Below are 12,041 nucleotides of genomic sequence, written 5' to 3'. Positions count from 1 at the left end.
GAGGGGAGAAATACGGGAGCCCAGGAGGGACAAACAGGGCAGAGAGCAAAAGGAAACCCTAACCAAACAGCGAAGAAAAATAACTAAATGAGATAAAATAGAGCATGAATTAGAAATAATAAAGCACATTTATTACATGAATAAATCAAACAGCAGCTCAGAGCTCTGATTGTTTGGGTCACTTGTCACGGTGGCGAGAGTCAGACTGAGAAACGGTTCGGGTCGCCTTGTGCTTGTTGCTTCTTGGTCAGTGATCAGTTTACCATTCGACGTCTTTGTTGCTGTTTGGTGGTTTCTGACTTGGGCAACCGCCCAGGGCGTTATGTTGTTCAGGTGGAACAAACCTCTGCGGATTGTGGCACAAAGATGGAAGCAAAGCAGAACAAAGACTGAATTGATAATGATGTTGGTTAAACTTACTCCTGCTCTAGGTATTTAATATCTAGGTGTTTTTATGTGGATCTTTCAGCTCAATTTAAGAAGCAAGTTTAATCATATTTCACATTTTATTGTGTCATGTCGCGCAGGGCGCTGGTCTTGGTCTCGCTGCTCTGCAGCGCTGCTGTCCCAAGTCGGACTCCTCTTCCCCAGTGGGACGTCCTCCCCCACTTCCTTCTTTTCACCCCCTTCCTGTTGGATTTCTTTCAAAATAAATGCCCTAGGCCAAAAAGTGAACTTCATGCTATAATAGGACAGGAGACCCCATATTCCACGTGTTACGTCTGTTTAAAGTTCCTGTTTTCAGGGAAACAACTTTCTGTTGAATGTGTTTATTTTATGTTAATGAAACATTTCAAAGATTTAATAATTCCTCTCATTTTGTCTAATCACATTAAACTCTGCAGGTCATCCCTGAAATTCTGATGCACAGAATCACAAGTCTAAATCTAAACACAATAAAATCATGTTTTATCTGCAGCATTACTCATGTACTCCTGTATTAAAATTAAATAGGTACATTGAATACTATTGTATTACCGATTAGGTGATACATTCAGCCAGTAGTTTCACTTTCAATACTTTAAAATTAATAAAATACTTTAAATTTCAGTTATGTCAGCAAATGCAAGTCCGGTGTAATTATATGCATGTTAAAAACATGACACAATAACCAAATATCAAGCAAACAGATCATTAAATGCATAATAATTTCATGGTTCCTGCAGCATCAACAGGAAATCATTTTAGCTGCCACACTCCGAGGGGCGGGGCTTGTGACAGTCATGGTGCTGCAGAGGTGATGAGGTGTCACCACAAGAGGGCGCCTATTCCTTTTGTTGTACTTCTGTACAGAGACCAGAGTAAGAACTCGTCTTCCATGTTGTAGAGGAGCTGATGAGGTGCAGATCAGCAAACCTCTGTAACGTTCAGCAGAGTGGAGATCTTCAACTGCTGCTAACTCCTCCCACCTTTCACCGCACCGTCACTGGCTGTGGGATGGGGGCGGAGTTTGGGATTGTGGCGGGGCGGTGGGCGGGGCTAACCATCAGGCAGTCCACTAGTTCTTGTTGATGTTTGGAAAATCCTGGCAAGTCTTAGAATGGACGACTTTCAAGAACCTGTTGTATAGATTTTATTGCTGGCAGAAGACAGAACAGGGAGTCGGGTCCGGGTCCAATGAGCCCTGATCCATCCGGCACTGTGATTTTCAAACAATCAGGCTAAACTTTTAGATTAGTGCCACAGATCCTCAGTTTGGATGGGCAAGTTTGACACATAAAATGATTTCTGCTCATTATTTTAAGTTTGACTTCATGACACATTTAATTAATGATTGAATATAGTTAATTATTTTGTCTCTTCCTATGTGAGAAGCTCCAGAACAGAGTTGGATCAGAACATGATTCACACTTTTCACTGAGATGAAAGAAACAGAAACAATAAATCAATAAAGATTCAATGCCCCAAATCAATTATCGAAATGTGTAAATAGGAAACTGGATTATATTTATTGACTTATAATCAGTTTGAATTGAATTTTCTACATTAATTACAAATAAGGCATTAACCCGACTCCAGTCAGCCAATCAGAAGCCTCCATACCGAACAGCTGAGGCTGTTAAGGGAGGAAGATGAAGCGATGAAGAGGATGGACAACAAACACACCAGACTGAATGAACCGTTTATATTTGTGGTTCTGCAGGCAGAAAATGAACAGAACAGGAAGTAGAAACAATAAATAAGACACTTGACCAAAGTTAAAAACTGTTACTAGGCAACAGAGACGAGCTGATGTCATCGATAAGATATTTGGTTGAGTTTCTTTCATGGTCACGTTTAATTTGTGCGTCATGCCAGATGTGAATGTTTCAGGGAGCCCCGCCCCCTCCGAGGGGTCAGGGAGGGGTCAGGGAGCCCCGCCCCCTCGGAGGGGTCAGGGAAGGCCCCGCCCCCTCGGAGGGGTCAGGGAGGGGTCAGGGAGCCCCGCCCCCTCGGAGGGTCAGGGAGCCACGCCCTTTGCCCTCTGGTCTCAGTCCAGGTCCTGAACTCGACGGCAGATTTCCGCTGTGAACTCGGAGCACTTGGAGTTTCCTCCCAAATCCTTGGTCAGCACCTGCAACAGCAGCACCGATCATTTAGCAAGTGATTCAATTTAAAGAGCCTCGTGATGAAATCTGACACAGATGGATCAAATCATTATGACCAATCAGAACCGCCTCACCTTCTTCTCCTTGATGGTGTCGAAGCACGCCGTCTGGATCTTGGCGGCGTGTTGGTGCAGCCCCATGTGGCGCAGCATCATGACGCCGCTGAGCAGCAGGGCGGTCGGGTTGGCCAGGTCCAGGCCCGCGATGTCCGGGGCGGTTCCGTGCACCTGCGGGACACGCAAGTTGGGTTCACTGTCCCTCACATACTGGTTCCGATTCTGGAGACGCAGAACCCGGCCGGCATAGCGCCCCCTGCTGGGGTCTGTTAGGACTGCGCCACGTCTGCTGGTTCTGATCCAATCTCCTTTCTGAACGACTGGTGGGTCCAAAAGGTTTTAGACTTTGACCAGGATGATCCTCGGCTGTTTCTCAGACCCCACAGGACTTGGAACAAGCGACCCCGTGACCCCACCCCGGATAAATGGAAGAAGAGGGATGGATATTAATAATGCTAATAATAACAATAATAATTATTATCATAATTATGATGAATGTATTTATTATTATTATTAAAATGGAGGAAATGACTGATTTTTTCAATCAGAATGAATAAACTGGACCCAACTGAGATCTTGAACAACCTTCTTTACAATCCGCTTGTTGAACCCAGACCCAGTGGGTCGGGTTACTGACACCAGAACCACCAGGACAGCCGAACTGGATCGTTCTGCGGCTCTCACCGACTCAAAGATGGCGACTCCGTTGGCGCCGATGTTCCCGCTGGGAGTGACTCCTAGTCCCCCAATCAGACCAGCACACAGGTCACTGAAACACACAAGGTCACCTGAGGTCAGCGCTCAGATCCCAGCCCTCTGATTGGCCGACGGTGTGTTGCTGACCTGAGGATGTCTCCATACAGATTGGGCATGACCAGGACATCGAACTGGGTCGGGTCCTGAACCATCTGGAAGAACACGAGACAGGTTAAAGGGGAGGCGTTTCCCAGATCTGGGTCAGAACCGGTTCCGTTTGGACTCACATTGAGGCACACGGTGTCCAGGTACATCTCTGTGAACTTCACGTCCTTGAAGTTCTCCGCCACCTCCCTGCACTTCCTGAGGAACAGCCCGTCCGACATGCGCCTGCAGAGAGACGGCATCAGCGTCGGTCCGGCCCGGATCTCCAGAACCACAGAGAAGCCGACCGGGACCGCGGCCTCACATGATGTTGGCCTTGTGGACGGCCGTCACGCTGCTCCTCTGGTTGTTCCGGGCGTACTCAAAGGCGTACTCCGCGATGCGTCTGCTGGCGTCCTCCGTGATCAGCTTGATGCTCTGAACGACGCCGTCCACGATCTGGAACAACCGGACCAGAACCACACCATCAGCGCTCCGACGGACTGGAGGAGGAACCGGCAGGAACTTCCCTCCTCCTAGCATTAGCTTCTGCTAACACATAACTTCCACAAGTGTTTAGCTTATGTCCAGGCTTGTTGCAAGTTATCACCAGCAGGGGCAGCACAGTTATTATTAGGGGAGGAAATCTCTGTAGTTATGTAGTATAAACATTAGCCTGCTCACAGTGAAGCATGGTGGTGGCAGAATCAGAATGTGGGAGCTAGGATCAGAAAGAGAGATGGTTCTAAAAGGAACCAGAACCGGGCCAGAGGTTGAAACCACAAATGTCCGAGGAACACAGAGAACTCCTTCTACTACTCACCACGTGTTCGATGCCGCTGTACTCGCCCTCCGTGTTCTCCCGGATGGTGACCAGGTCCACGTCTGTGTACGGCGTCCTGTAGCCCTCGATGGAGACGCAGGGACGCACGTTGGCGTAGAGGTCAAAGGTCTTCCTGAGCAGCAGGTTCATGGACGGATGACCGGCAGCGATGGGTGTCTTCAGAGGACCTGGAGGAGGAGAAGCCAGATCGGTGAGCAACAGGAGCAACATCACTGCAGAATCGCCGTTAGCCGCATGGCTAGCAGTGATGTCAGACCACCTGCTTCAGTAGCGAGTCATCTATCGCGTTGCTATTTCCAATCCAGACGTCAGTAGTCAGGTAATTGTCCAAATCACTGTGTTGCTTTTTTTTTTTATTGAATTTCATTTGCTTGATGCGTCTTGCGGAGTTTCCACCGTTTCAATGCATCAGCAGCAACAGAAACAATGGAGAAAAACAGGAACTACGTATTCTGAGTTTCTGGGTTGAACTTGTTTCTCTCTCAAAGCCAGAAGTAAAGTGGTAGCAGCAACGTTCCTGCCACGTTTTATATAAATGCTTCGACCAAATGCCCTCAGTCATTGAACACTGAGCATCATTAAGGGTAGCAGACGTTTGACGCATCATTTTATGCAAAAGCTGAACGGCCTCCTTTAAGCGAACGGAGAAACAATCAGCTGATGATCTTGATTTATCAACCTGCACTCGGCTTCGCTGCGGCACACTGAAGCTCTGTCACATGGATCTATCTGTTGGTTCTCATTCCTTATGCTCTAATAACATTTTTCTTTTGCATGTTCCACATGTTGGAACTGAAAAGGAAAGCAAGCGTTCAGCGTGAGGGAATCAGCTGCAGTTTGAACTCAGGATGTCAGAATTGAAGTTTCTTGTTGTTTTACACTTGTCCACATTTATTCACTAGTTTTATCTTGTAACCAGGTTGCTGGGTATTGCAGACTTCTGCTCAGGTCTTTACCTGGTTAAATAAAGGATATTTTTACAAACATTTAAAAAATATAAGGAGCTATGGGATTGTTTTTTTTTTTCAAAGTTGCTTGCAAATTTAATGAGTCACAAGTTGCACTTTTTGGGCTCGTTTTTGAACGTCAAGTTGCTCATTTGGGGTTTTTAAATAAGCAGAGCCTCATAATAAACCCCAGAATGTGTTTTGCTCCATCATTTCCCGGATGATCCGTCCCGCTGCGTCTATTCATGTCAAGTTCAAATATGACCAGTGAACGACGTGAAGCTTCGCGTTGAGCTCCAGAAACTGAAAACATGAAAAACTAATATGAACAGAGCAACGAACCTGAATGAACTGAAACAGCCACGAATGAACGAGTCCGTGAAGTTGTGCATCTAAATGGCATCAATGTAATATTCTCAAGAGGCGACGTGACTAAAACTAACCTAAACTAAAAAAGTTACTTTCAATGTAACTTAATTACTTTCCAGATCAAGTAATCAGGAATCAAAGTTTCTGTTTCAAGGACTAATCAGGAATCCAACTAAAGTTACTTTTACAAAGTAACTGCCATCACACATCGTTAGCCTAGCGTTAGCTTCAGCTGCATTGTTAGTGGCGCTGTTATGGTCAGCAGCATCATTAGCAGCATCGGTAGCAGCATCATTAGCAGCATCGGTAGCAGCATCGGTAGCAGCATCATTAGCAGCATCGCTAGCAGCATCATTAGCAGCATCGGTAGCAGCATCATTAGCAGCATCATTAGCAGCATCGGTAGCAGCATCGGTAGCAGCATCGGTAGCCACATTAGAACCTTTCAGGCCGATCTTGCTGCATGGACATGGGCATCTGCAGGGATCATCCACTTCCCTCCGGGTCCCTTGATGGCCGTCACGTTCCTCTCCTCCCACTGGACCGGAGCCTGCGGGGGAAAACTCGGTTCAGTTCTCCATTCCGGATCCAGAGGCCCAGTTCTGGTCCAGCGTCGACTCACCTTAGCAGCGTCAAAGATCTTGACCACGGCAGCAGAAATCTCTGGGCCGATGCCGTCTCCTGGAATCAGCGTCACCGTCTGTATCTATAACCAAACAGAACCGGTATCAGTTCCTCTGGACTGCCTCAGAACCACCTGGACCCGGATCAGACTAAGCTTGGTTTCGGTCTAGCAGACCAGAACCAGCCCTCCTTCAGGAGGCTCCAGCAGGACAGCACAGAGAGGTTCTGTGTAGAACAGACCCAACACAGACCTGTGGTTCTGTGCCTCCTCCAGAACCACAGGCGCAGGACGGTCCAAGTGCCATCGGATCAGAACCGGGTCACCACTGGACGCAGGCAGAGCGGCTAAGAAGCTGCTCCTGCCCAGGACAACCGTCCAGAACCAACTGGACTTACCTAAAGACCATAAACCGTTGTTGGGCTCAGGTCAGAGGTCAGACCTGTGAAGGTACTAAACTTAAAGCAGTATGAAAGGAACTGGGACTGGAGGTGCTGGTGCAGACCCGGTTCTGAGACCCAGTTCACTCACCCCTCTGGAGAAGGAAGAGACAGCTGGCCTCCTGTTGGCTCCGCCCATCACCTGGCTCACCTGCAGCAGACAGGAAGCAGCATTACTTCACCTGAACAGCTAAACACAGATCAGTTAATCAATCGCATGTTCAATCATTTATTTTCTAACTTTGTGGCTCCGGCACCGAAAATTTTGAATTGAAATAAAAAAATGTAAAAACACAAAAACAATCAGAACAAAGTAAACTAAAAACAAAGTTTTAATCAGATGTTCAGCGCAGAAACGTTATCACTTTGACAAGATTCACGCTGGACGCCAAAATGGACGCCATGCTGGACGCCACGCTGGACGCCGCGTTGGACGCCAAAATGGACGCCACGCTGGACGCCGCGTTGGACGCCATGCTGGACGCCGCGTTGGACGCCAAAATGGACGCCATGCTGGACGCCACGCTGGACGCCATGCTGGACGCCAAAATGGACGCCATGCTGGAGCCTCAAGAGATGAAATGACAGCCATTGATCTTCTGCTGACATCATCTGTTGATTCAAACTACAACTGAATGACCACATGATTCATGCTGTAAAATACCGTTTCACACTATGTGAATACATGAAGCATGTCATCTTCATGATTTATTTCAGTTTCTCTGCATCAAATCAATTATTTCTCTATTAATACGTTTCATTCAAGACGCTCAGTGTTCGTCTCTTCTGCAGAACTTCCCAGCAGAACTCAGGCGGGACCAGAAACCCGCAGATCGGAGGTATTGGATCCGGCTGGTCCTGACAGTCAGGATTGGAACCAGTCATTATGGGAAATCATGTGAACACTGAATGAATTTCGCTGAGGTTTTCAGTGAAGCTGCTCAGTTTGTCATGCTGTCTGCTGTGAAGGAGGTTAAACTTACATTAGCCAGCAACAGGTGGGGGGAGGGCAGCCCAGCATCAAGAGGAAACATTTGTAAACAATGATGGATCTGCCTGGTTTATAGCTCTGTCCTGCACTGAGAGGTCAAGGTTCAAACTAACAGGAGCTCTGTTGCTACACCTAAACATCACTTCCTGTACACGTGTTGGAATGAGTGATGCGTTCAATGTCGGCCGAAATTAAGAGAGACACCCCACCTTCTTTTCCTGACATTTGACCCTTTAATCTTGTGTATAGGTTTCAGTCCAACTCGAAGGAAATCTTAAATTAGTCACTTTTAAACGGAGTCTGGTGTCGCTGAGGCTAAGCTAGCTTCCAGCGTCTAGTTCCAGTGGTTCCGAGGATGAACGGGACAAACTGGCCGAGCAGTGAGCAGCACAGCCGACTCATGACTCCAGACAGACGAGGGAACATTTCTGGATGAAGCTGAGGGAACTTCTCCTGAAGGACACCAGCTAACAGCTAGCAGGCTAACAGTGGCGTCAAAACCCTGATTTAACCCGAACAGAAACCCGGAAGCTTCGGTTCCCACAGAGAGCCCCTAACGAACCTCGCCGAACCCGCAAAGCTGCGGCGGAACCACGAGTAGAGACTTTCCAACACTCCCAGAACATTTTCCACTTACCAGTGACCTCCACACGCTGCCTGCTGCCATCCCAGCAATAACCTGAGATCCTCCGAGTGCGAGATGGCTCACTACGAACAGCCCGCCACAGAACGAAGATCCTATGACTGAAAGATGCCTCACTGCTTCATTAAAATGGGATACTTTCATTCAGAGGGGAGCAAAGCGGGGAGCCCCATGGGGGCCCCTTGTTGAAGCCCAGCTTGGAACCCTGCCCTCATGCTCCTGCCCTTCCCGATTCACCCGGAGGGTCAGGCCACTATGCGCGGGCCTCTAACCGTGGAGGTGCAGGTGATTCTTCCTCGTGGGTTAGGTTTGTGTCCTTAGCGCCACCTGCAGCTCTGATGTTTCCCTTCCTGCTGCCACCTTCCGGATCACAGCCACGGTGGACGTTCCTGCTTCCCAGCAGGTTCCTGGAGGTCCAGATGGTGGCTGGGTGAGCAACATCTCCCCCCCCCCCCCCCTGGCAACGGTGGGAATTGCAACGATCCGGGCTTTGCCAACAGGTTCACAGCAGGGGCCTCCCACAGCATGGGCCTCCCACAGCAGGGGCCTCCCACAGCAGGGGCCAGATGTCTTCAGCACTGACCGTCTCATTGGACATCCTGACTATCACTGAGTTGTCAGTCAGTTTCTCAATATTAAATATTGAAACTGTTTCTTTCACTTTCAATCTGAATCCAAAATGCCTTCAATAATGCAGACGAACAAAAACTTTTGTCATATCCTCTGCTGAAAGGCAGGTGAGGATACAGTTCAGGTCATTTGGCTGAAACTTCAGCCTTTGTTGAATCAATTTTCTGGATAAATCCAGTTTGACATTCCTGTTGACTTACGCTGTGGCTCCGCCGCCACGGTGGAGGCAAACCCGTTACAGGACAAAACCTTCACTAAGAACCAATAAAAAACCAAATACACAAATATATACACAACTAAAGTCACAAAGATTACCACCATCTCCACCCAATGGAGGGGAGGAGCTGGTGTCCTAGTCAAAGGCCAAGACGCGACAACCCATTTTATTGGGGGGAGGAAACCATTTCAACCTCGATCTTCCTCGATCATCCTGTTTTGACTCGTGGTTCCAAACATGTAACATATTATTATATGCTATATAATAATATGTTATTATATGCAGCGGAAAATAAAGACAATGATGTGAATGAAACTAAAAGCTGGTGAGCAAAAGGAACAGATGTTCATTTCTAGTCACGTGATTCGCTGAGCTCCAATAGAAAACATGGCAGGTTTTATCCTCACATTTAAATACATGTTATGTGTACAAGTCATGGCATCTCACGTCATTACAATGACTGCAGCTGTTTGGTGGAAATCAACTGAGACGACAGCGCCCCTAGTGGAGATTAAGGGTCTGTTCAGCACAAACAAAATGGGTGTGAAGGTTTTTCTATTTTCTTGTTGAGGGGCACAAACACATAAAAATAAGTAAATAATAATCATTTAAGAAACGATGCCCTCCAACAAAGAGGCTCTTGGGGAATCAAGGATGAAAAGGGCAGGTGCTGAAGCCCCGCCCACTCTGATTCCACAGGTTCTTATTGGCTTAAATAAAGTTCAACAAAAATAAAAAACTAACTCTGCATCAACGCATTGTTTCTAGAATATTTTGCTATTGTATGAAACTGATTGTGTAGTTATTTGACTCTCCATTGAGGCAAACCAGGTGAGGCTCTGTGCTGCCTTCAGGTGTTCTCCAAACGATCAGTTTCTCCAGTTTCACCTGAGTAAAATTCTTACTTTCACTGATAAATTCTTTACTTTGGCCCAGATTTAGTTTAAGTTTTGTTTTATCATGTCTGTGCTGTTCATAACACATGAGGATAAGTTGTTTCATAAATATTTAACTCAACAAAAATGTTTCTGTAAAACAAATAAAAGCATACTGAAATTGTAAAACAAAATCTAATTGTAATAAATTGTAAAAATAATTTTTAGCATTTCTCTGTCGGGCTCCTGGAAGGCAGATTTTCCCAGCAGCACCTGAAAGCATCAGGGCAGTGTACCACTCCTCCTCCAGCAGAAGGAGCATCATCCTGGGAGCCGGATGCAGAGCCTCCGCCTGCATGTGGGGGAGTCTCCAGTGGGATGCAGCTCTGTGATGGGACGATCCGCCGCGCACCATGGGCAACAAGCAGACGACCTTCACCGAGGAGCAGCTGGAGGCGTATCAGGTCAGCCGCAAATAAATCACGACGCTTCACAGCCAAACCAGGCAGGATGGAGCCGTGGCTGCTGATTGGATCCCTGGAGACAGATCCTCACCGTTTCTCTGCTTGTTTACAGGACTGCACCTATTTCACCCGGAAGGAGATCCTGAGGTGAGTCCACACAGACGACTTCCTCACTGAGGAGGAGGAGGAGACAGGAGACATCGGAGACATTGTCTCAGCCACAAACCAGACAGAAACAGCCTGAACAACTCTGCTCTGGGGTGACAGGTCAGGTAGAGTCCAGGTAAGCAGAAATAGCAGCCAGAACCAGAATAGACGTGTGGAGCTCTGCGATCCAGAGGTGTCTCCAGAGACGGGGACGGTGGGCGTCGTCGTGTTGCCGCAGTGAGAGAGTGTTGAGGACAGGTGGACAGGTGGCTGTTCCTCGCAGATGTTCTGGTCATGTGACGAGGACTTTTGATGGATTTATGAGACAAATACTACAGACAGAGAGGAGGAGAAGTTCTTCAAAGGAATTATTCATGAATCATGAAACCAAAGAGGATAGAAAAGAAATTGATTCAGTCCTGGAAGGTGTGACCAGAATCAGATTTACTGGTGGGACATGGACAGCATCATGAGGACAGACAGGACGTCTCACTGTGTCTAGTTGCAGTGGTATCTGCAGTCAGCAGGGGGCGGCGTCAGGACGGGTGGGCCGTTGTCTCACGGTGCGTCCTCTGTGCTCTGCAGCCTCCATGGACGGTACCGGGAACTGGCTCCACACCTGGTACCGCTGGACTACACCAACAACCCGGACATCAAAGTCCCAAAGGCGCTCATCGTCACCATGCCGGAGCTCAAGGTAAGCAGGTCCACCAACCGGTCCTCCAGAACCGGGTCCGACAGAACCCGGTCCGACAGAACCTGGTCCTCCAGAACCTGGTCCTCCAGAACCTGGTCCTCCAGAACCCGGTCCTCCAGAACCCGGTCTGACAGAGGCAGATGGTCTCCAGTGATGTGTGTGTATGCATGCGTGTGTGTGTGTGTGTGTGTGTGTGTGTGTGTGCATGCGTGTGTGGTGTGTGTGTGTGTGTGTGTGTGCATGCGTGTGTGTGTGTGTGTGTGTATGCATGCGTGTGTGTGTGTGTGCAGGAGAACCCGTTCAGGGACAGGATCGTGGAGACGTTCTCTGAGGACGGACAGGGCAACATGAGCTTCAATGACTTCGTGGACATGTTTTCAGCTCTCTGTGAAACGTCGCCCAGAGAGCTGAAGACCATCTATGCCTTCAAGATCTACGGTAGGACGCTCTTTCGTTCTCTCTGAGAATCACTGCAGAATAAAACCTAAACTTGTTCAAATCTGAGGCTCAGCTGTGATGAAGATCAAACTTTCCTTCGCCACTTCAGTCCGATCTTTGGTTCCTGCTGGCAGAAAGTCGCTGCATTTCTGTTACCAATGGGCGCCAAGCTTTTTCAATACTCTGCTAAACACTGTTGTGCAAATTGTTTCCATTGAATAAGAAATTCCATT

At 47.9% G+C, this 12,041-nt stretch overlaps 2 protein-coding genes across 2 annotated transcripts in view; one reads left to right on the top strand and one right to left on the bottom strand.

Annotated features, from left to right (window-relative positions):
* Positions 1 to 2,110: 2,110 nt before the first annotated feature.
* LOC129352136 (isocitrate dehydrogenase [NAD] subunit alpha, mitochondrial-like) lies at positions 2,111 to 8,514 on the bottom strand. The gene is given in 12 exon segments (XM_055021005.1): positions 2,111 to 2,554; positions 2,663 to 2,815; positions 3,329 to 3,413; positions 3,488 to 3,552; positions 3,628 to 3,730; positions 3,810 to 3,943; positions 4,308 to 4,495; positions 6,087 to 6,107; positions 6,110 to 6,194; positions 6,267 to 6,350; positions 6,798 to 6,857; positions 8,335 to 8,514. Coding segments are annotated over 12 exon segments (1,212 nt in total). The 5' UTR covers positions 8,485 to 8,514; the 3' UTR covers positions 2,111 to 2,470.
* Positions 8,515 to 10,379: 1,865 nt separating this feature from the next.
* LOC129352137 (calcium and integrin-binding family member 2-like) overlaps positions 10,380 to 12,041 on the top strand; it is a 3,907-nt gene continuing 2,245 nt past the window's right edge. The window contains exons 1-4 of the mRNA XM_055021006.1: positions 10,380 to 10,526; positions 10,639 to 10,673; positions 11,259 to 11,370; positions 11,661 to 11,808. Coding sequence (XP_054876981.1) covers positions 10,476 to 10,526; positions 10,639 to 10,673; positions 11,259 to 11,370; positions 11,661 to 11,808 — 346 coding nt within the window. The 5' untranslated portion in view covers positions 10,380 to 10,475. The remainder of the gene's footprint in view (positions 10,527 to 10,638; positions 10,674 to 11,258; positions 11,371 to 11,660; positions 11,809 to 12,041) is intronic.

This window comes from Poeciliopsis prolifica, unplaced genomic scaffold (assembly GCF_027474105.1).
Source record: "Poeciliopsis prolifica strain line A6 unplaced genomic scaffold, Auburn_PproV2 SCAFFOLD073, whole genome shotgun sequence".
NCBI lineage: Eukaryota > Metazoa > Chordata > Actinopteri > Cyprinodontiformes > Poeciliidae > Poeciliopsis > Poeciliopsis prolifica.
Note: the sequence above shows the minus strand (reverse complement) of the source record. Positions and strands in the feature narration are given on the sequence as shown.